The sequence below is a fragment of the Malania oleifera genome, chromosome 10, assembly GCF_029873635.1.
Source record: "Malania oleifera isolate guangnan ecotype guangnan chromosome 10, ASM2987363v1, whole genome shotgun sequence".
Lineage (NCBI taxonomy): Eukaryota > Viridiplantae > Streptophyta > Magnoliopsida > Santalales > Ximeniaceae > Malania > Malania oleifera.
Window position 1 is genome coordinate 47,889,544 of NC_080426.1, and position 25,466 is coordinate 47,915,009.

Sequence of the window (25,466 nt, forward strand, 5' to 3'; positions counted from 1 at the left end):
TCTTTCTTTTTCACAAACAGAATTGGGGCTCCCCAAGGTGATACACTGGGCCTAATAAACTTTTTATCCAGCAACTCGTGCAACTGATCTTTCAATTCCTTCAGTCCAGTTGGAGCCATTCTGTACGACGCTTTAGATATTGGTGCTGACTTTGATAACAGATCCACGGTGAATTCGATCTCTCGATCTAGTGGCAAACCAGGTATTCCTATGGAAAAATATCTAGAAATTCTCTAACCATTAGAATATCAACCTATATTAATTCTTCCTTCGGTAGATCTTTTGTGTACGCTACATATCCTTGGCATCCACCCTGAATTAGTCTCCTCGCCTGAATAGCTGACACTAGCTGTGGCGAGGTATGCACACGTGAACCCATAAATCTGTATTCTTGCTCACCTGGGGGGGGGGGGTCTGAAAATCACTTCTTTCTGATAACAATCTATGTTGGCATAATTGGCTACCAGCCAATCCATACCTAATATTACATCAAACCCCTGCATATCTAATATCATGAGATTAGCTAGTAGTACTTTCCCCTGAATGGCCATTGGAAAATTTCTAAGTACCTTCCTACACCTCACAATAAATCTAGTTGGCGTGGATACCAACAACTCAACATCTAACAACTGTGCTCCTACTCCAGCTACTTTAATATACCCCGACAATACAAAGGAATGGGTGGCACCTGTGTCAAACAAAACAACAACTTTATATGGTAAAACAGTAAGTATACCTGTGACAACGTCTCCAGCAGTCTCAGCATCTCCCGACGTCAATGCATAGACTCTCCCCAGTGCAATGTTCCTCTACTAGCCTCCATGGGGCGCCTGCTATCGTCCACCCCAATACGGTCTGGGAGTTGGTGCATAGATGGTGGTCCCCGACATGATCATGCCATATGACCAAATCTCTCGCACCGATAGCAGACGTTCTCTCCCAACCAACATTCACTTGGGTGCCTCCGGCCACATCTAGGACAGATAGGAATAATCTACCCACCTTGAACACCATTATGCCCAACATCTGTCTCTAGCCTCCTCTATATTGGTCTCCTCACCATGGGCCCCAACTGGAACCTGCCAAGAAACCCGATGGCGTGGGCCTCTTCCTTTGGCTCGGTACTCCTATATCTATCTATTCACTCTCCTCTGCTATTGTAGCTCTATCAACCAGCTCAGAGAAATCCTACATCTTCAGTATTGTCACCTGCTTGTATATATCTCGTCTCAAACCCCGCTCAAACATTCTGACTTTCTTAACTTCATTTGGTACAATATATGGAGCGAATCATGATAGCTCGATGAATTTCGCTGCATACTGCTGAACTGTTAACGATCCCTGGGTCAAACTCGGAAACTCCTGTACTTTAGCCTCTCTGACTGTGGCAGGATAATATCTGTCAAAGAATATGTCTCTAAATCGGGCCTAGGTCATCGACACTGGGATGGATCTCTGCTCCTTTAGCAATTTTGTGGTCGTCCACCATCTCTTGGCCTCTCTTGCCAACTTATACATGGCATAAAGTATCCTCTACTCGTCGGTGCAGTGAAGCACCATCTGTATCTTTTCTATCTCCTGCATCCAATTCTCTGCAACTACAGGATCAGCTGTTCTCAGAAATGCTTGAGGGTTCATCTTCGTGAATTTTTATATTATGCACCCCTGCAGAGTAGATGGACCTCCCTGCTCCCTAGAGCTATGTGCAATATCAACCATGACCTACTGAGCTATGCTGCGTAATACAGCATCTGAGTCCCCGCCTCCCATGCCAGATGGCTCCGCTTCATCATCGCCACTAGCGTGGGCACTACTACCTTCTGGGTCCATCTTGCAATAATACCAATTATTTTGAGAATTCGAACCTTACAATGCTACTTTAACTAAAATGCCTTATACCTCCTATCACTAATTTAGGGTCTAGCCTTACCATATGGAAATAGAAATCGACGATAGTTTACTATGGTTTTCTTGAAATTGTCACCCCAAGAAACTCACAAAAACCACCCCGAATTTCCTACTTCCAAAATGCAGAATAGAACCCCAAATTCTCATCCTAGTTTCCCAACATTAACACACTGATATTTTGTTCTATCCTTCTAAAAATTTCATTCCTATATTCTGGTATTGTTTTCCGCTATACTCTAGAGTCTACAGAACCTAACAACCTAGGCTCTGATACCAAACTGTAACGACCCGAAATTCATTACCATTTTTTTCTTATATAATTAAACTTAAAATTACTCTGATACCCTTGTATTATCTACTATAACATCTCAGACCCAAAGTGACCACTGAGGAATCCCTGATCATGTACACACCTACGCAACGGAACACATAAATTGTACATCCACATTTACAATACCAGAATTCAGTAATTCTTCCCAAACCATACATACATATATACACATCACCCTAGTATCATCTACTCAAAAATACAATCTCCTGTATACACTTACCCTACAAACAGGGTAGTGTAATCACTCTCTCTATCTGTGAGCCTGATCCGCTTGTCTAACTGGATCACCTGAAAAATATTAAATCATTGGGGGTGAGACAACGCTCAGTAAGAGGAAATATGCTATTACTAGTGTGTGGCAAAAGAGCTACATAAATACTATATTGATAAGTAACTGAAATAGTGAAAAGCTGATAAAATAGTATACAATACATTTCATATCTTTTATGGTTTAAAATATATCTATAATATCTAAGTCTCTACTTATTCATACTTCTAGTATGGTAATATGTTTGCTGATATTCTGTAAATCTATATACATATACATAATCGTGAAAATACCCTGGAAAACTGTATGTCATGATTTAACCCCTCATGACAGGGTTGTGCGGCCTGTAGGTGGGACTTAACTCTGGTTGGCCTACCAGGTAAGTCAACTGTAACTCTACTAATCCTCAACCCGGCCAATCTGCAACCTCTCCTAGACACGGTATTGGTATCTACCTCGTTAAACCAGCCACCACAACCCAGACTTCTGGGGAGCTTGCAATTCCTCCAGGCATGATTGACGGAAACCTTCCACACACTATCTAAGATGTGTGGTTGCACTTTGATCTGTAATAGCAATGGTACCGTGCTCTACTGACTGAACGTAAATTGATTCATCAGGGTCTGATACTGTATATACTATTATCTATATATATCTTACTGTTTCATCATGATTCCAAAATAACCATAACACCGAAAACTATTCTGAAAATATTGTATTAACTGTTCTGTAATATCTAAACTTTATAAATTGTAATAACTAATCTGTAATATTTGAACTGCATAAACTGTATATCATAGTGTTATGACTTTAACATTTTGGAAATCATAGTAATCTGTGCATGCTATGAAATATCTATCTGTAAAATATATGTCTGTAAAATATATCTATCTGTATAATATTTGTATGTAAAATATATCTGTCTGTATAATATATGTAATTCATAATTCTGTATAATCTGATAATGTCTCATGCCACACAACTGAATAAATAAATATTCCATATTCTGGAAACTATATTTTCTAATATACAAATAATTTGCATACTGGATAATAATCTGAAAAACATATAATTTACTGATAAAAATTTCTCAATTCCTAGCATAACATATTTCTTTTACCTATTTGACTGGGAGGCTTGCCTCCAATTCAACCCTCACGCCCTCGGTGTACCAACCTCTGAATCTTGTAATTGCATATATACAAATTCCCCAGAAAAGCATCATACTCACATTTTTTGAATTTACCTATTCATGATTTCCTAAACTATAATTTACTTGGGTTCCTGGAAAAATATCTGCTGAGGTCCTCAACCCATGCCTGTAGGATCCCAAAACACCCTAACCCTGAAATCATAACACTCTAATTTTTACTTCACAAAACACTAGTATATTCTCATATAACACAAAATCTAGCCTCAATTAAACCTAGTAATACTGGAAATACTAAATAATCTACTTACCCTAAAATTGGGATGGTGCCCAAACTTCTCAAATCATCATTCTGCTCCGGTTAGGTTGTAGAGAATCTCCTTAGGATCACTGTGGTAGATTCTGATCGTCGAACCGGGGAGAAACGGAGTCAAAAACCTAGAGAGAAGGTAGAGGATTCGTTTTCTAGAGAGAAAAAGAAATGGGACGAATTTTTCTCTCTAAAAATGAATTTTCGTCTATATATAGGTGGTTGACCACGTGGTGTAATGCCCTGACCCTATACGTGGGCCCGGAGTGCTACTAACCCATTCATTTACCTGACACTCTACAATTTAATATCATGTACGCAGCGAAAAATATAAATATAATTTTCACAAATATAATACCAGAGTTTACTATTCCTGTCTATAATCCAAACTAACTATTCACCACCTGTAATCACATATATACATGTCTCCAAAACATAACCTACACTTCCAATATTCACAACCATCCATTTCTCAGAAGACTTAACACATAGAACATAAAACATAAATTTATACATCTCAAAATCAACATAAAAATATACCATTTTCTCTTTCTATTTTTCAAAAATGCTATAAAACCTTGAGCTCTCTAAGCTCGATCTTGAGGAAATTCTGAAAAAGATAAATTCATATTTAGGTGAGACACATCTCAGTAAGGGAAGAAACAATATATTAAAACGACATGTGGCTAACATGAGGTTCATAAATATCATTTTAATAATATTTGCAAAACGTTATCAAAAACACTGAAATCATTCTCTGAGCCTAATCAAACACATGTAAAATATTTAACCTTATGAGATTACCTAAGGATATGGGTGATTACCCGCCCATACAAGTAACACCCCTTTGCTCTGATACATTTAGCAACCCAAGGGTCGCTACTAAAGCATACCAGGGTACTCACCTTACTCAGTAAGCCCTCAAGTATACAATTAATCTCGTACTCACACAATTCAAATAAAGATTTACCAGTGAAGGCCCCAAGGATAAGGAAATCTACCCGCCCATACAAGTAGGTTCCCTCTGCCCTAGTGCATTATGCAGCCTACTACTACATCTGATACTACTAGCGCACTTGCCTTTCTCAGCAAGTCCTCGGGCGAAGAGTATGCCCCGTCCTAGTTGTAACATATTCTATTAGCATAAATATTTCTGATATCATAATACATTATTCTTTCTATCATTATTCTACCATTCACATCTGTTCATGTTCATAGTTTTAACATTTCATTTCATTTCACTTTAAGTGACTCTTTCCCATTTACATCGTTCACATTTCACATTTCATTCCATTGTCATTTCATTCCATTTTCATTTCATTCATTCGTACTACAACTGCTCTTTAGCCGTCATCAGTTAGTCCACATAGAAATGTGCTAAAATTTGCTAACACAACTTCTTTTAGCTGTCATCAGTTAGTCCACATAAAAATACATTAGAATCTACTAACATGACTTTCATCTGTCATACATTTACATGATTGCATTAACATACACAAGCAGCATGGTTCATATCATATTTCATTTTTAATGCTTTACTTACTTAGCTTGCATCTTATACATTTAACATATTTGCATAGAACTTACATTTACTCATGCCACACAATTTAGTAATAAAATTCACACATTGCTTGTAAAATAAGCCAACCAACATTTAACGTTTATATATATTAAAAATACCTTTCATTTCTTACATAATTATCCTGAAAATATTTTTCACTTTTTTCAGTTCATTTTCACATATACATAGCTAGATAAGTGGTCTTAGGCTCAGAAAACATAATTTAAATGGTTGGCATTTTAAACCCACACCGAAACATATACACGTATATATAATACAATTCATTTTCCATTAAATTCATAAAAATTCTGGTTTAATATATATTTTTTCCTTACCTTGTTTTTTGAACTACGCCAATAGGGACCCAAAAAAATACCTGCGATGCTCACCCGAGCCCTAAATAAAAAATCCTAATTCTATTAAATTAACCCTAAATGAAATACTATTTTAACTTTTTCTAAGCCCATAAATTCTAAATAAATAATTATACCTTCAAATATAACCAATTTATCTAATTTCCCAAATCCCACTCTTACTTTGGAGTGGGGCCTAGAAAATCCTAATTGAAAATTTACTCATGCCAAAATGACGACGATAATGACTAAGACCCTGTGGTGGTGCCTGATCGTCGATTTAACGGCAAATTTAAGGAGCAATTAAGGATTTAGAGGAAATATACCTTTCCTTATGAGTGGTGCCTACGCCGCTCCCACGACAAATTTGCTTAGGTAGAAATGTTGGTGGCGAAGTTAGGAATCCAATGACACCTTTTGTTTTCCGATCGGTCGAATATCCGTCAAGAAATGAGGAAAAAGAGAGATGGAGACGTAGGAGAGTGACAGACTGAGAGAGAGCGCAGGAGCTCCCTCTCTACAATTCAATCTGCAGGAAGCTTCAAGCTTTCTTCTTGTCTTTTTTTTTTTCTTTGCTTACTTTAACTTATATGATAATAATAATATTATATATATATATATATATATATATATCATATTATTTATTCAACAAATCAAATTTAACAATACTTAATTAATTAATTGATTAATAATAAATAATTTTAATTTAATTTAATTTTTTATTATTTCTTTTATTTATTTAATACATTAATTTAATAATTTTTAATTATTTAATTGATTGATAATTTTAATTAATTAATTTTTTTAAATATTTTTCCGGGTTATTACACGTGACCTCGTCGACGAGCCACGACACATCATCAACGAGTCTAAGAAGGAGGTTCGTCGACGAGCACATAATCATCGTCGACAAATTTCAGGCCTTGAAATCAGTCCTTTCGATAAGTTCTCATCGATGAGACACGCGTCCTCGTCGATGTGTCCAAGAAGACTGCTCATCGACGAACACTCTGCGCTCGTTGATGAGACCCTGCTGAGTCCCCCTTTGAAATTTCCTTTTCCCTCATTCATTTTATTATTTAATTGCAATAATTCTTCGGGTCTCTACAAATTTTCTACTCTATAAATAGTTAAAAATAATAGAATTAAGGCTCGTTTAAATAACTTTGCTAGCTTAGGACCATCTTGTTATTAATAATTTTAGGATAAAAGACATCAACCTTCCTTGAACTTTGGCGACAAAATACAAACCTCCCGGAACTTCACATGAAAGTTTAAAAATTCTACATGTCTCCTTTGAGATTTGTCAAAAAAATATAGATATTTCTTTATATTTGACAAAAGACAAGCCTTTTGAGGGGTATAAGTGTCTTAAACATCATATGATTGGGGAGGTTTGCAGGATTTGTGAAATCTCTAATGAAATCCACATATTTTTGTCAAACCTTAGGAAAATTCTGTAAGATTTTAAAAATCTCAGGGAATGTCATATCTTTCTGTTAAATTGTAAATGAAGTCAATGTCTTGTCACATAATTTGTACCATTTTTTTTTTTTGGTTTATTTGAGGTCCATCTAATAATGTGACATTCATCACATCTCATTTTTATGTTTATTTTGAAGTCAGAATTGGATGTGTGATGATAAAATTACATTTGGAATAAAAGGATGAAAATTTCATTCTAATGCTCTCCATATAGAAAAATGGAAATTTCATTCCTATAGATATGAAAATTTCATTCTAATGCTCTCCATATAGAAAAATGGAAATTTCATTCCTATAGATATGAAAATTTCATTCTAATGTTGAACTTTTTTTTTTGTTCACGATGATTACAATATTTAATACATGGATTTAACTTGGTAAATATTCTTATTAGTTTTTTTTTTTTTGCATTGATGATATGATTATTCTTTTTATATTGTTCATATGATGGTCAAGGTTATAAGGGTAACTTCTTTAGAAAATGTAGGACACTTTCATTGATGTAGAGATGTCCTATATATAGGACTAGTACAAGATATAGTTTGTTACAAATCCAAATAAAAATTCAAAAGTATTTAAATACTAAATCAAAGATATTCTAGACTATCATATTCAAACAGATATTCAAGTAATACAATATGAAGAATCCCAGATCGCTGCATACAATCGGATATTCGCAAATCTTTAACTGCAAGGATTCTCGACAAATTTCCTTAATATGCCACTGCAAGATAGGCGTGTCATTAGTTAAGCTAATCTTGGAGCACATAGAGTGAAATTTGTGATGGGATAGAACCTTAGTTAAGAGATCAACAAGTTGATAGTGGGTGCTAATATAAGAGACTTGCAACAAACCTTTTGTAACCAGATCACGAACAAAATGAAGATCAATAGCAATATGCTTCATTCGTGAATACATAACAGGGTTAAGATTCGACTGGCAAGCACCAATCTTATCACAAAACAGATGTGGGGGCTTAGGAATTGGAATACCACGTTCTTAAAACAACGAGTGAATCCAAATAAGCTCAGAGTTGGTTGAAACAACAACCCAATATTCTGCTGTAGTGGAGGATTATCAGTAATACCCAACCATCTCCAGCTTGAGAATATTGTTTTCTGTTTCAAAAGAATATTTTCTGTTTCTTTTTTATTTTGTTCTTCTGTTAGTTTGTTGCCAGAGAATATTTCTAGCTTGCTGCCCTGTATATATACAACTGTGTGATGACTATTCACATATGGAAAAGTAATACAATAATATTTTAGTTTATCTTCTTTGCTGTATTTTTCTTGCTCTCCCCTTTTCTGTCATGGTATCAGAGCCTTTTTAGGACTCACGTCCATCTTTTCTCGAATCCCGCGTCTGCAGCATGGCTGACTCTCCTACTGCATCCTCTTCCCATACACAACCTCCTGCTGTTTCACTTCCTTCTCCCATCAACATGATTACAGTAAATCTAAATAATGAAAATTACTTGCTGTGGAAGGGACAACTCATGCCCTATCTCAAAGGGCAGAACCTATTTGGCGACATTGATGGCTCTACTGCTCCTTCTCATCCGCTCGGCAAAAACAACACACCATGTCCTGAGTTTATCGATTGGCAACAACAGGATCAAGCTATCATCAGTGTTCTGATCTCCTATCTTTCTTAAACATTGATTGCTCATGTTCTCACAGTCACTTCTTCTTGTGAGGTGTGGACAATTCTTGAAGACCTGTTTGCTGCGAAATCCAATGCTAGTATTATGCAAGTTCAACTTTAGCTCACTACTCTCAAGAAGGGTTCAGAATCCATTACTGAATACTATTGTCATGCAAAGCTCCTTCAGGACTCTCTTGCCATGGCTGGTAAAATCATTCCATCCTTTGATTTCATTACATTTCTCCTGGCTGGATTAGGCTTCGACTACGATTCACTTGTTACATCCATCACTACTCGTGTGGATCCGCTCACTCCTGCACAAGTATATAGCCATCTCCTAACTCATGAGGCACGATTAAACCATCAGAGCTCCACACTGACTGCATCTCCCGAATTCTCTACTAATTCCAGTAAAAAAAAAATCCGTCTCCAGCTTTTCTCGAGGCTATGGTTCCTCACACGTTAGAGGCAATTTCAGAGGTTGTGGTGGTTATGGCTGGCATGGTGGTCTTCATTTCTCCTTCTTACCAGCTCCATTTTCTCCTAATCGGCCTACTTGTCAGGTCTGTCATAAAAGAGGCCATACTGCCATCACATGCTACCACAGATTTGATTTTAACTACCAATCTCCCCCTCCACCTTCTCTCTCCACATACCTTACTTCAGGCCCTCATTTTTAGCAACTCTCTTCCACGTCTGCAGACTCCAACTGGTATCTTGATTCCGCAGCCACCCGTCACTTCATTTATGATTTCTATAATCTCTCTATTAACCCATCTGAGTATAAGGGTGATGAGCAAGTTCGTGTAGGTGATGGCTCCTCTCTTCCAATTCATCATGTTGACAACTTCACCATCCCCTCCCCCAATGGTAGTATTCTTCTCTCTAAACTCTATCATGTTCCATCAATTTCTAAGAATTTAATTTCTGTCAGGAAATCATGAGAAGATAACCCTGTATATTTTGAGTTTCATTCATTCATTTTTTTTTTCTGTGTGAAGGATTCCTAAACCCAAAAGGTTCTTCTTCACGGTCCTACTAAGGATGACATGTATATGTTTCCACATTCATCTCCTCAAGCTCATGTTGGTGAACGTGTCTCTCCTGTTCAGTGGCATAATCAGCTAGGTCGTCCTTCCATGCACTTGGTTCAAAAAATAATTTCCTAGATGTCTCTGCCCACCAAATCCTCTTCATCCCTTGGACTATGTCCTTCGTGTTGCAAGTCTAAACTTCATCAACTACTATATGACAGCTCCTATCGCCGTTCAACTTCCCCTCTTTCCCTTATTTTCTCAGATGTTTGGGGTCCTACACCGATGCTTTCTCATGGTGGTTTTTGCTATTATGTTTCTTTTGTTGATGACTACAGTCGGTTTACTTGGATTTTCCCATTAAAATGTAAATCTGATGTGGTTTCAATTTTTCTATTTTTCAAACGATATGTAGAAACTCTCTTTAAAACAAAATTTCGCTCATTACAATCTGATTGGGGTGGTGAATTCCGATCTCTTAATAAGGTGTTAAATACTTTTGGTATTTGTCATTGCATTTCTTGTCCCTATGCTCACTCAAAAAATGATTCAGTTGAACGCAAACATAGACCCATTGTGGAAATAGGTCTTGCTCTCCTTGCTTATTCATCTTTGCCTCACTCTTACTAGTCTGATGCTTTTGCTACCATTGTTTTCCTAATTAATCACCTTACTACTCCCACCTTAAATAACAAGTCCCCATTTAAAACCTTATTTCTTCACACCCCCGATTAGATGTTTTTAAAAAAATTTGATTGCCAATGTTGACCTAATCTTAGGCCTTATAACAATCAAAAAATAAAGTTTAGTTCCCTTCCCTTTGTATTCCTTGGTTACAACTCTTCTCATCATGGCTACTTGTGCTTCCATGTCCCTACTGCTCGCATGTACATATCTAGGGATGTTTTGTTTGATGAGAATGTTTTTCCATTCTCTACATCCTGTTTAAGCTCTTTTCCACATTCCTTAGCCCAACTCACTTCATCTAATTCCTCATTACCCCCCATTTCTTTGCTCCAGCCCATGAGTCCTTCATCCAATACCTGTTCATTACCTCGGCCTGACCCATCTACACCTCTTGACTCCCCATCCCAACACCCATCTATCATACGTGACTCCTCTCCTCGCTATAGCCCACTCACTCTCGAATCTAGGGTTTCTCTCGGTTCCGCTTCACCGTCTTCATCTTCCTCGATTCCTTCTCCTTCCCCTTCTGCCATCCCCTCCACTTCAACACATCCCATGTAAATGAGAGCCAAGGAAAACAAATCTTACCCTAAACTCTGCATAGATGGCACCATTTCTTGGCCTCCTCCTCGCGCCTACACCACCTCCGTTGCTGTTCTAGAGGAGCCCTTTTTAGTAACTCAAGCCTCCAAGTTTCCCGAATGGAGGCATGCGATGCAGCAAGAGTTTGATGCTCTGATGTCCACCAATACTTGGTCCCTTGCTCCTCCTACTTCCAATCAAAATGTTGTTGGTTGCTGCTGGATCTTCAAGACTAAGTATATATCTAATGGTTCTATCGAGCGACGAAAAGCACGACTGGTCGCTAAGGGTTACAGTCAGCTGGAAAGCTTAGACTACACTGAAAATTTTAGGCCCGTGGTCAAGCCTACTATAATCAGGTTAGTCCTCTTTATCGCAGTTTGCTCTTCCTGCTCGATTCATCAATTGGATGTTCAGAATGCTTTTTTACATGGTACTCTTGATGAGCATGTTTTCATGACTCAACCTCCTAGTTTTATACATCCACAATTTCCACACTATGTCTGCAAACTCAATTGCCCTCTTTATGGCCTTAAACAAGCTCCCCATGCCTGGTATGCATGACTTAGCTCTCGTCTGCTGAAATTGGGATTTGTTGTTTCAAAATCAGATGCTTCCCTATTTATTTATTGTAATCAATCAGTGCTTGTGTACTTCCTTGTTTATGTAGATAATATTGTGATTACTGGCTCAAGCCCGAACGTGATTTCTCACTTCATATATGTTTTGAGCAATGATTTACTGATGAAGGATCTGGGAGATTTATATTACTTCTTGGGCCTTGAATGTCATCGTAACTCTACTGGTCTTATGCTTTCTCAACAAAGATATATTTTAGATTTGCTGCAAAAGACGAACATATTGTACTGCAAGCCAGTCAACAGCCCAATGTCCTCCTCCACTAAGCTGACTGCCTTTGAATCCACTCCTATGATTGGTTCTACATTATATCGTAGTGTCGTGGACAACTTGCAGTATTTACTTTTCACTAGGCTAGACCTAGCCTTCTCAGTTAACCATGTTTGTCAATATATGCATGCTCCTTGTTTATCTCATTGGAAAAGTGTTAAGCGCATACTACGCTATTTAAAGCATACTATTCATTATGGCTTACTTCTGAAACCTTCTCTCACTCCTTATCTGGTGGCCTACACCGATGCCGACTGGGCAGGGTGTCCCGATGATAGAAAATCCACTGGAGGTTATTGTGTCTTTTATGAAAACAACTTAGTTTCATGGAGCTCAAAGAAGCAATCTACTATAGCCTGATCAAGTACTGAGGCTGAGTACAAGGCTCTTGCTCATGCAACCTGGTGAGTTACTGTGGTAACAATCTCTCTTATCTGAATTGGGTGTTTTCCTATCAACCCCTCTAACTTTTTTTTTTTTGGTGACAATTTGGGAGCCACTTATCTGTCTATGAACCTTGTGATGCACTCTTGCACCAAACATATTGATGTGAACTATCAATTTGTTCGAGATCAGATTCAGGCCAAAGCTCTTTAGGTTTCTTTTCTTTCAAGTAAGGATCAACTAGCTGATATTTTCACCAAACCGTTATCTTCTTCCAGATTTGCTTCTCTTCGATTGAGCCTCATTGTTCTTCCAGACCTTCTTGACTCTCCGGGGCGTATCAGCAATACCCAACCATCTCCAGCTTGAGAATATTGTTTTCTATTTCAAAAGAATATTTTTTATTTCTTTTTTATTTTGTTCTTTTGTTAGTTTGTTGCCAGAGAATATTTCTGGCTTGCTGCCTTGTGTATATACAGCTGTGCGATGATTGTTCACGTATGGAAAAGTAATACAATAATATTTTAGTTTATCTTCTTCGTTGTATTTCTCATGCTCTCCCTTTTTACTGTCAAGGATCGAGCCACAGCACATTGCTTGTGCGTGCATCATGAAATGGGTCAATCACCAAAAAAAAAAAAAAAAAGAAAAAGAAAGAAATCTAGGTAGAGGTGGAGGATCTGGTATCTCTATCATTGACCCAATCAGCATCCGAAAATCCTTGAAGAGTGAGATTCCTAGTGCGCTTGAGGAGGAGGCCATGATGAAGAGTACCTTTCAAGTACAACAAAGTACGCTTAGCAGTGGTCCAATGGAGTTAAGATGGTTTATGCATGAATTGAACTAGCTTATTGACCGAGAAGGCAATGTCGGTCTGAGTTAGAGAGAGATATTGAAGAGCTCATATAACTTGGTGAAATTAAGTCGGATCAGTAGGAGAAGAGCCATCATGGAGATGAAGAAGATACTTTGTGGCAAGTGGAGTCATCACTGTCTTAGCACCATCCATATTAGTGCTAGAATGGAGATCCCGAATATACTTTTGTTGGGAGAGGAACAATCCATGGGCAACTGAAATCACTTCAACACCAAGAAAGTAATGCAAGGGACCAAGATCCTTAAGAGAAAATTGATTATCGAGCTGTTGAACAACCTTAGAAATAGCAGTAGAGTTACTCCTAGTGATTAAGAGATCATCGACATATACCAAAAAATAGAAAGTAACATTAGCACTCGTGCAGATAAATAGAGAAGAATCAGATTTAGACTACTGAAAACCGAGTTGAAGAAGACAAGAACTCAGTTCTTGATATCAAGCACGAGGTGCTTGTTTCAAACCACACAAAGACCGCTTTAACCTGCAAACATGAGAAGGTAGATTAGGATAAACAAAACCCGGAGGTAGGGTTTTGAGCTAGGGATGTATGATTCCCCTAGAGTTTTTGGTTGATTTTTGGGAATGTGTTAGATATATATGAATGTTTAGTACTCTAGTTATTTGTATTTTGGATGATATGTGTATATGGACTTCCACTATTAGGGCTGTTTATATAAGTTTGACTGATGTTATGTGTATATGGACTTCCGTTGTTAGGGTTGTTTATATAAGTTTGACTAATTACCCGGTACCCATTTCGGGTCGAGTTATGTTGATATGGTATCAGAGTTTGTGACGTGACAGATGATTGATTGATTATTATTGATAAGAAAAAAAAAATGATATGAAAAATTAGGGCGTCACATGTATTTTGTTCTCAAGAATGGAATTCTAAAAAAATATAATTTCATAAAAGTATTTTTGTTGAACCAAACAACACCTTAAAAAATTAAGCCAATCTACAAAAGAAATAAAAGCATAGTAAACATATACGTCCATTTTAGACTTTTCCTATTTACACTGTTATAGCATCCATGATTGAGCACGTGTTAATGGGTGGTTTGGCTAGATATACAATTGAATGGTTTGAGAATAATTAGGGTTATTAACAAATCAAGATGTTTGTCAAATAAGTTGAGTTTTAATAAAGTTAAACTTAACTCCTTTAGACTTATGAACAATCAAATTTATAAGTTTAGCTCATTTCTAGGATAAGACAAACCATTTTAAAAGTTTAAGATGGACTTTTTTACTCTTTTCTTGATTCCTAACTCCATGTTTGGTTTGTAAAATTAATCATAATAGGTTATAACAATAAATATGTTGATACCATGAATCAAATAACAATATGAAACTTTTCTTGAATCCATAATGAGGAATAAATAAAAAATAATTATTCCCAAATTTTGCAGGAAATGTCTATTCGTTTCTTATTGCATATTGGATGAAATAATAAGCAATATATAAGAAATACTATTATTTATATTTCCAAAATTTTCACTATTCTATCTTTTTGTTTTTTTTTTTAGTTTTTTCTTCCAACAAAACACAATAAATGCTTTTCAAGTAACCAAGTGGACTTGACCCGCCACCTCCTCAAAGGAAAATGGAGAGGTGAACCACGGGTCCAAAGGCCTACTCCACTATATTCTATCTTATTTTAAAAAATAACTATTATGTGAATTAAACAAGTCAAAATTTCTAATTTGACTAACTTAACCTTAAGTTTTTAGCTTGATGAAGACTAGAGTTGTAAACTTATGCACAAGTTGTAATTTATGGTACAAGGACGTGATGTGAACATCCTAGCGATAACACCTCTCTTAATGTTTATGCATATGCATGAATAATTCATCAACTAAGTTTAGTTCTAAATCAAAATTTACCATCTTAAGTGCAGAATGAGGTAGATAGGTAGGTATATTTAAGTTTGGTTTAAGTTCAACTCGATCTCTATAGTTTTATTAAAAAAATTAACCAATAAAATTCATTAAAAAGCACACTTAATTCAACTCATTTTGCAATTGATACTTCAATAAACAAATTGGAAGAGTCTTGATTGTGTTCAAACTCGATTAAAAATAAACTAACAAGTTCGAACATGAAAACTTGGCTCAACCGCATGGTCATTTTGCGCGATCACAAACTCATTTAAAAACATTTGGTCTGGCCCGCCCGATTCCATATCGGATCGGATCTCTTCCAAAATGGAGCCCCGGCAGTCCCCCGTCTCCAAAACAGAGGTGATGCGCGCGTGGAGAATAAAAGGACGACGCCTTATGAGTTATGGCTTCCTCTGCCTTGGTGCTCATGGCCTGTGGTAGCTGCGCTCTGTCAGTCGTCACTGGCTCTTCCTAAACGTGCATTGATTCTCTCTCTCTCTCTCTCTCTCTCTCTCTCTCTCCTACTCTGCATTCCTTGTTTTGTTTCGGATTTTCTGGTTTTAAGTCTGTCCAAAAGTCTCCATCTTTTTCAACAACGCATTATTCGATTTCTTCTATACTATACTCTTTTTCTAATTGCTCATTCCTCTCTCTCTCTCTCTCTCTCTCTCTCTCTCTCTCCATTCTTCATCTAAGCTTCTCTTCTAATCTGAACATCTCTGAAAAAGGAGAAGAATGAAGGTTTGATTCTCACTTTGCTAGACATCATTCAGCTCATTGAATTTAAATAATTTGTTTATGTTCTGATTCTTCCTTTCCTTTTTTAAGGATATTTATCTGATGGGTCTTCAGTATTAAATGGATCTTAATTCTGGGAATTGATGGGTTCAAATCCGTCTTTTCATCTTTATGGGTGTTGAGACGCCGAACTTCTAATTTTAGTTGATTCTCAGAAGAAGCTTAATTGGGTTCGCGATTGGATCCTTTATGTTCTTTTTTCTTTTTATGCTTAGAAAGTTTTTCTGAACATTCAGATTAAAAACTGATTCTCTGTTTAATCTCTTCTTTTTCCTTGTTCTGATTCAATTTCTTACATAAAGCTTGGTTGATTCTGAATTATATCTTTTGTTTTTCTTTCCTGGTTTGTGCCTGAAGAAGCTTGTCTTGAAATTGGATCTGCAAGATGTCAAAGCCAAGCAGAAGGCCATGAAGACAGTTTCAACTTTCACAGGTATCAGACTATTGATGAAACGTGAAACTACCTACTGCATTTGGGATTATGTATTAGGGAACTTAAATTTGGATTTAGATAGATTTAAATAAATTTTAATATAATTTTATATTATATTTTATCCAAATTTAATACAAATTCAAAAGTTAGCTATCTCCAAACATAGTTTTATTGAATTTCATATAAACTGTATGGGATCTATTTGTTTTGGTGGAAATTGGAAAATAGTTGCTTGAAAATTTCCCTGGAAAAATTGTTCCCTTCAATGCTCCATATGTCTGGTCAGAATATTCCATGGAACACCCTGGGAAGACGTGATTGCCTGTGAATTAACAGACAGCAACGCTCATAGATAAAGCTAATTGCGAAAACAAAGTTTGTGCTTGACCCCAAATAGTTGGAAATGTTGATTCAAGCTTGGGAAATAGTGTCGTGATCTTTTAAAATTTGCTTTAGGATTACTCTATTAGATTCTTCACTCATTATGTTTGTTTCCAGAGAAAAACCATTTTCTTTCTTTCCTTTTTTGTTGGCAAATTAATTATGTATGTGTGGAGCTAATAAGTACTGATTCTAAAATTATTGATTATTTTCATAATGTTAAAATTCCCAGGGATTGGTTCAATCTCCATGGACATGAAGGGGAAGAAGCTGACAGTGATTGGGACTGTTGACCCAATAAGTGTGGTGAGCAAATTGCGCAAGCACTGGCAAGCAGACATAATCTCAGTAGGGCCAGCAAAAGAACCTGAGAAGAAAGAAGAGCCAAAGAAGGAAGGGCCAAAGAAAGAAGAACCGAAGAAGGAAGAACAAAAGGAGGAGCCCAAGAAGGAGGAAGCCAAGAAGGAAGAAGAAAAGAAAGAAGAACCCAAGAAGGAAGAAGAAAAGAAAGAGGAGCCCAAGAAGGAAGAAGCCAAAGCAGAGGAGCCCAAGAAGGAGGAAGAGAAGAAGCCAGATCCAGTGTTGGAGCTTGTGAAGCTTTACAGGGCATACAATCCTCAAATGACCACGTACTACTATGCTCCAAGCATGGAGGAGAACCCAAATGCATGCGTTATATTATAAATTGATCAGTAGCAAGTGAAGAGAAGATGATGACGAGCTTTTCTCCTTGATGAGAGGTTTGAATCTCATAAGTGAGAATCCATTAGGGCAAGAGGGAGAACAGAAAAGGTTTGGTGTATAGGTGGTGAAGCTTCTTTAATCTGTTCACAAGTAATTAACTAGTGTGCAGCTGGAAAGGATAAATAAATTTTGGAAATGATTTTGCATGCACGCTCAATCTGATATCCTTGATTTGAGTCCTATAGTTGGGAAACAAGTTTTTCCAGCAGAATCCTTTAATTGTAGATCAAAAGTAGTTTTTTTTTTCTCTATATAATTTTCAGAATTAAGTGACACTTAGGTAGTTAATTATTCGAAACACAAAAATTAAAGTAAAGACTATTTTCGCCATTGAACAGAACAATTTTTAAAATTGTTATTGCAGCAATAATGATAACTACAATAAACAATGTTGGGACAATGTTTTTTAACAATAAATATTAGTTGCTGGGCTTACTTTTAGGATATGGTATAGGCCATTAATCATAAAAATTTGTGAAACTTTGGTGCTACATAATATATATATATATATATATATATATATATATATAAAATATAAATGATGGATGGTGGCCTTCTAACAAGCTCTTTCGGCTTGCCTATGATCATGTAGGGTTTGAATTTAAGTGGGAGCCAGAATTAGGCTTTCACACAAAGTAATACATAGAGAAAAAAAGTGCTTAGGCTCAAAGGAAATGTCAGCCTCTGCTCTAGGAATTAGGGCCTTGGATTCAAAGCAATACAAGTTTCAGCTTCTTCATCATAAATTATGAATACGGTGTGCTTAAAGTTGCAGGAGTTAATCCCCAACATTATCCATCCACCTCATTGCTCAGTCAGCCTCCACTTCCCACCAATAATAATAAGTGAAGACTTTAGACCCAACCATCATATTTTTTTTAAACAAATAATATGAATCCTTTCGATGCGTTAAATCATTGTTTCATAATAAATAAGGAGTGGCAAAGATAAACTCAAATGTTGATTTCATTTTTTTTTTTGTAAAGTTTTAGAAGTGCACGGGACGAACAATTCATGCAAGTTGGGATCACTGTCCCCACCCTGATTTATATATATATATATATATATATATATATATATATATATATATTTATTAAGCTATAAAATTTTCTAAGCTAAAAAAATAGTTATTTTCTTAGTAAAATTATAAGATATAATAGAAATTTATAGTATCAATACTCATTCAAAATGAAAATTAAAAAAATATTCTTAAGAGATAACAATTTTTTCTACAACGAAACTTTTACATTATAGTTTTCAAGTTTAAATTTTTTAAAAAATTAATTTTAAACAATTAAATTTTATAAAATTCAATCTATTTCCTTATTAGGGGTGTCAAAACAGATTGAAACTTGATGGGTGACTTGTGACCTATTCGTTTAAATCGGATTTAGATTTAATATAAACTGATCCGCTTATAAACGGATCAATTCGGACTCGACCTGTTTATTAAATGGGTTAGACGGGTGATCCGTTTAAAAATAAAATGAAGAGTTTTTTTATTTATTTATAAAAATGTGTCATCTTATATAAAACGTGTAAATATTTTTAAAATAAATAAATTATATTTTTTAAACTAGCGAATTTGAATTTACATAGTAGCCAGATGTTAATAAATAGGTCAATTCAAACTTAAACCCGTTTAATCCCAATCCATTTATGATCCGAATTTGACCCATTAATTCATTTTGCCACCCCAGTCCCTTACTAATTTATCAACTTAATTATTGAAGGATTCCTGCGCCAGACAACTTGAACATGGTTAATTCTAAGGTGAATCCGAGGCGACCATTCCTTCCCCCTTCTGCCAATTCACCATTTTTTTTTTTACTTTGCAGCAATCTCTGCTGGATATGTATACCTTTTTTTTTTTTGGATTAATCATTTGAGATGAGAAAGATAAAAAAGATATGAGACAGTACTTGCGGGTTGGGGTTGAGGATGAAGATGATGAAGGTGACGAGGATGGCCCATCATATCGTAGCTTAAAGTTAGCAATGGATCACTTGCTGTAGCTGTCAGCTGAGAACGAAAAGGAATAAGTAAATATATATATATATAATATCCTTTTGTGAATCAATTGTGATACATTCAAATGAATGACTGGTGACGAAAGCAGCGTCAATGGTCGGTTTGGCTGCTGTGCAAAAGTTGCAAAAAGCAAAGAAGCTTTGGGCAGGCAACCATGAATATACACACACACACACACACATTAATTATATGTACGGGGTGAGCTTATGATATTGACATTAGTGGCTGTGCTGTGTCTCTCATCAGTTGCATAATTCATGGGCATCCCAAAACTTATTCACAAAAAACTTTACACCATTCGTATACGTATAAACCTCCTCTCTCTCTCTCTCTCTCTCTCTCTCTCTCTCTCTCTCTCTCTCTCTCTCTCTCTCTCTCTATATATATATATATATATATATATATATTCATGGGCAGGAACGCAGTTGTATTGCAGAAAAAATAAAAAAAAATATTTGTTGTAGTGATGCACAGGATTTATATTTGCTTGTTTACTTTTAGTTTGACAATTTTATTTTAAATATGAATTTATGAAAATAATCTTTCAAAAAAAAAAAAAAAAAAAAGAGTTTATGGAAATAAGACATTTACTTTTGAAATGCTTGTTATATAAATGAGAAAAAATGATCTATATATTGAAAACCATCTCCTTAACTACTATGAGCTCAAGAAATCTTGAGGCAGTTTATAGTTTATATTTCTTTACCCTCATATATTGTTCCTCAAATGTTATTTTTCTATAAATTTGAAATTTAAATAAAATTTTCATTCATGTATATTTTGGCAAATTAATATTCTTCAAAAAACTTGCCCGTTAGTCTATACTTTTTTTTTAATATTATCTATGCATAACTCTTTCATTATTTATTTTAAAATTTTCAATCATAAAACATGCAAATATTCTTATCTAATGCAAACTTATATTAACTTTTGCTTTGTGAGTTTGTAATTTTTTTTTGAAAGGGATTATGGTGTATCAAAGGTGAGAATTGAAGCTATTTTGAGTCAAGAAGGGTGTTGCAAAATCCCAACTTGGGGTCTACCTCCTGGAAACAGTCATCAATGGAAATGGTATGAGAAATGGGTTGATGTAGGATCAGAAGCAAGTATTTGGATGGATCATTTGGACCTAATTAGGAGGCATATGTCAACAATAAAGTGAATGATTTTTATTAGGTTTTTGGAATGGAATAAAACATAGTTGCGTTCGCTCATTATACTTGATGACCATTTTCGTTGCTCTATTAGAAGTCTTTGTGAATCAATCTTTGCAAATGATTTTTGACTACTGCATTTGAAGCACACTACCCAAGTAATTAGGACCTCGATTCTTGGGTGAGGTTTGGTTTACAACCAGCTTGATTATGCAGTGCATAAATTTTCTGCTTTAGAATTTAAGTTTTCAAAGCCTCCTCTTTTAACTAAAGGCCCAATTGTGGACCTTTGATTGCCCTTAGCCCAAATTTGGTTCTAATTCAAAGAAAGGTCCATAATGGTCCTTTAATCACTCAAAATTAGTCACAATAGTTTGTCCTTTTAAAATAAAGCCCATTGTAGGCCTCAAATCACCAAATGATTGAAATGAGGTTACACTAACAGTAGTGGGCCCACAATTAATTGATAAATCATAACATTGCCTAAACAAAGGTTTTGCTTTTAGTTTGTGATGGAATCTGTAAAACTGGGACAACTACGAACTAATATCTTCTGTTGGATAGAGTTTAAAAAAATCATATATATATTTTTTTATGCTTTCATTCATTATATGTATTTGTTCATTGATGTCACGCCCTAAACTCAGTAAGTGGACCCGCGGGTGAAAAAGTAATCTAACCTGTCCCTGTATTATACAAAATCAAGATATAGTACAATGAATGGCGGTTCGACCCCGTGGGGTTCCCAGGCACCCTATACATATCCACATACACAATAGGTACACAGCGAAAAATAAGTCTTTCTATACACAAATTGTACCATACCAGAGTCTATACAAAGAATCAACTCCACAAAAATACAACACAAACTCGGGTGTCAGCCAAAACCACCAACAGACCACCCAGTACAGTCCTAGTACTTACCCAAGTACTTCTCGCACTACACCGACCACTATGCTTCTAATAATAGGACGCTAGTTCTGGTTACCCGAAGGACCTGAAAAATATATACGTACAACAGGGGTGAGACACCTCTCAGTAAGGCAGATACAGGTTATATCGGTGTGGGACATTTGAGTGTTATCATGACAGCAAAGCATACATAATTAAATGCAATTCCAATATTTTCACAAAACAGTTCCAGTACAATGCACACACACACACACACACACACACACACACACACACACACACACACGATCAACCTGGTGTCGTCACACCCTTTAGCCCGTAGCCGTCCCGCGATATCTGGCGTCAGCCCGTAGTTGGCCTGTGATACACGGCGTCCCTGACACATGGCGAACCCTAAGCTCCCATGGCATTGTACCGGTACAAACTGGTGGATCTACACCCTTCGATGATCAGCCGATAAGGCTCACGCCCTCAGATATAGAGCCGGACACTCTTGCCAAACATGGCCTAACAATTTCATACGCCCACGGATATAGAGCCGGACACTCTTTCAATACCTGGAACAACTCGGAACCCAATTCCTATTGCATTTCAATAAAACACACACATGCATGCTCATATAACCAAACAAACCACACTCATTTGGAAATCTGAAAATCATGTTTTCCAAATATACACAGTTTAATATAAAGTCAAGGCACGACCATCTCTATTACATAATATAAATCACCATATACATACGGTTTTCAACAAAACCAGGGATACAACCCAGTACCCTCTTTTTCCCAAAACTGTAACATGACAAACCCATAATTTTATCCGTCAGATCCCCCCAAATGAGTAACCAAAACGCACACAGGACCGTGAACCACAATTCTATTGAGTTCGATTTCAAAAATAATTGACATAAACTGAATCCCCTTACCTTTTCCCAAATGACAAATCTCGAACTCCAAGGCCCCTAAACAGCGAACCGAGTTCCAAAACTTACATACCACAATACAAAATATGCTCACAAACCTATTCTCTACACAACTACTAGATCAGATTTGAAAACTGAGCCTTACCTCAATTCCAAGCCAAAACCCGAAGATACTCGAAGCAACGATTCGATCCATAGAACTTGTAGAGAATCCTTCCCTGATCCTTGTGGTAACGTCAGATCTACGATTCCCGCTACATACGGCGAAGAAATCTAGAGAGATAGAGAGTAGGTTGAGTTTTCTTAGCTGAGAAGTAATGAAAATATCTATTTATAACTGAATTGGAGTTTTCTTAGCTGAGAATGTAATAACGCGAGAAAAAAAATTATTATTAAAAAAAATAATAATAAAATAAAGAGTAATTATTGATTAGTTAATTAGTTAAATATTATTAAATTAATGTATTAAATAAACAAAAAAAAAAATAGTATGAAAAAAACAATGAAAAAAAAAATTAAGGTTCATTATTAATTAATTAATTAATTAAACGTTATTGAACTAATTAAATAAATAAATAAATAAATAAAAGGGATAGTGTGGAAAAGGAAAAAAAATTGAAATGAAGATATATATATATATATATATATATATATATAATATTAAATATAATAAGATGGATTGGATTTCAATTTGAAAACCAATTCCATCTCTTTCATTGCATCTCTTTGAGTCTCTCTCTGCATCCGTCTCTCAGTCTCTCACAGTTTCTCTCACTCCTCCGTCCTCATCCTCTCTCTCCTCGATTTCGTCAGCTTAAAGGGCATCGATCGGAAAACAAAAGGTGCCATTGGATTCTTAATTCCGCCACCGACATTTCTACTAGAGCAGATTTGTCGTGGGAGCGGAGTAGACATCATTCCTGGGGTAAGGTAAATTTTCCTTAATTTCTCAATTTCTCGTTAAATTTGCTATTGAATTGACGATCAAGCACTACCACGGGGTCCTAGTCATGATCGTCGTCATTTTGGCGTAGATAATTTTTCAATTGGGGTTTTCTAGGCCCCACTCCAAAGCGATAGTGAGATTTGGTAATTTGACTATATTTAAGGATATATTTATTTATTTAGAATTTATGGGTTTAGGAAATATAAAATAATATTTTATTCAGGATTAATTACATAAAATTAGGATTTTTGATTTAGGATCCGGATAAGGGCCGCAGGTATTTTTTGGGGTCCTTGTTGGCGTAGTTCAAGAAATCAGGTAAGGAGAAAAATATATATTAAATCAGAATTTTTATGAATTTAATAGAAAATAAATTGTGTTATATATACGTGTATATGTTTCGCTATGGGTTTAAAATGCCAACCATTTAAATTATATTTTTTTGAGTTTAAGGCTGTTTATTAGATATGTATATGCGAAAATGAATTGATGAAAGTGGAAAGATATTTTCAGGGTAATTATGTAAGGAATGAAAGATATTTTTGGTATATAAATGTTAAATATTGGTTGACGTATTTTACAGGTAATGTATGAATTTTCTTGTTAAATTGTGTGGCAGATTCTGTGCAAATGTATATTAAATGTATGAGATGTAGGCTAAGTCAGTAAAATATTGAGAATAAAATATGATATGAACTATGCTGCTTGTGTGTGTTAATGCAACCATGTAAACAGCTGAAATATGTTGGGTAAAACAGTTGAAAGATGTTGGGTAAATGTATGACATCTGAAAAATGTTGAGTAAAACAGCTGAAAGATGTTGGGTAAAACAGCTGAAAGATGCTGGGTAAATGTATGACAGTTGAAAAATGCTGGGTAAAACAACTGAAAGATGCTGGGTATGTAATGAAATGAAATGATAATGAAAATGAATGAAACGAAAATGAAGTTTGAAATGTGAACAATGTAAAATGGGAAAAAGTCACTTAAAGTGAAATAAAATGAAATGTTAAAGTTATGAACATGAACATGTGTGAATGATTGAATAATGATAGAAAGAACAATGTTATGCTCGTAGAACATGTTACGATTGGGTGGGGCGTACTCTTCGCTCGAGGGCTTTCTGAGAAAGGCGAGTGCCCTGGTTGTATCAGGTGTAGCAGTAGGCTGCATAAAGTGTTAGGGTGGAGGAAAACTATTTGTATGGGCGGGTAGATTTTCCTACCCTTGGGGCCTTCGCTGGTAAACTTTTGTATGAACTATGTTAGTATGAGTTCAATTTAATACTTGAGGGCTTATTGAGTAAGGTGAGTGCCCTGATATGCTTCAATTGTGACTTTCGAGTTGCCAAATGTATTAGAGCAGAGGGGTGCTACTTGTATAGGCAGGTAATCATTCCTATCCTTGGGTATTCTCATGGGTTAAATCTTTTGCATGTGTTTGATTAGGATCAAAGAATGATTTCAAAAATTGTGTTAACGATTTTTAAATGTTAAATATTATGTTGTTATATACCTCATGTTAGCCACATGCTGTGTTTAATATATGGTTTCTTCCCTTACTGAGACGTGTCTCACCCGAATATAAATGTATTTTTTTTTTCAGGACCTTCTCGAGGTCAAGCTTAGAGAGTTCAAGGTTTTATAGAATTTTTGGGAGATATAAGAAAAAGGGTATAAACATTTTAATGATGTTTTTGGGAATGTAGATATTTTATGTTTTATATTTTAAATCTTTTAGATATTATGAATGGTTGTGAAAATACTGGAATGTGTGGA

General features: G+C 35.8%; 1 protein-coding gene across 2 annotated transcripts; it reads left to right on the top strand.

Moving 5' to 3' along the window:
* The first annotated feature begins 15,693 nt into the window (after positions 1 to 15,693).
* On the top strand, positions 15,694 to 17,873 carry LOC131165670 (heavy metal-associated isoprenylated plant protein 39). Of its 2 annotated transcripts, none has more exons than XM_058123658.1 (3): positions 15,694 to 16,108; positions 16,526 to 16,598; positions 17,212 to 17,873. In XM_058123658.1, the coding sequence occupies exons 1-3, from the start codon at positions 16,103 to 16,105 to the stop codon at positions 17,661 to 17,663; spliced, it is 531 nt and encodes a 176-aa protein (XP_057979641.1). In that variant the 5' UTR covers positions 15,694 to 16,102; the 3' UTR covers positions 17,664 to 17,873. The 2 variants fall into 2 exon arrangements, with proteins under 2 accessions (XP_057979641.1, XP_057979640.1); XM_058123657.1 differs by having other exon boundaries at positions 15,775 to 16,108; positions 16,523 to 16,598.
* Positions 17,874 to 25,466: the final 7,593 nt, after the last annotated feature.

What these genes read in the sequence shown, in the direction of transcription:
- LOC131165670 (XM_058123657.1), top strand. An exon ending in GACAGTTTCAACTTTCACAG is followed by an intron (nt 16,599 to 17,211) that starts GTATCAGACTAT and finishes TAAAATTCCCAG; the next exon opens with GGATTGGTTCAATCTCCATG.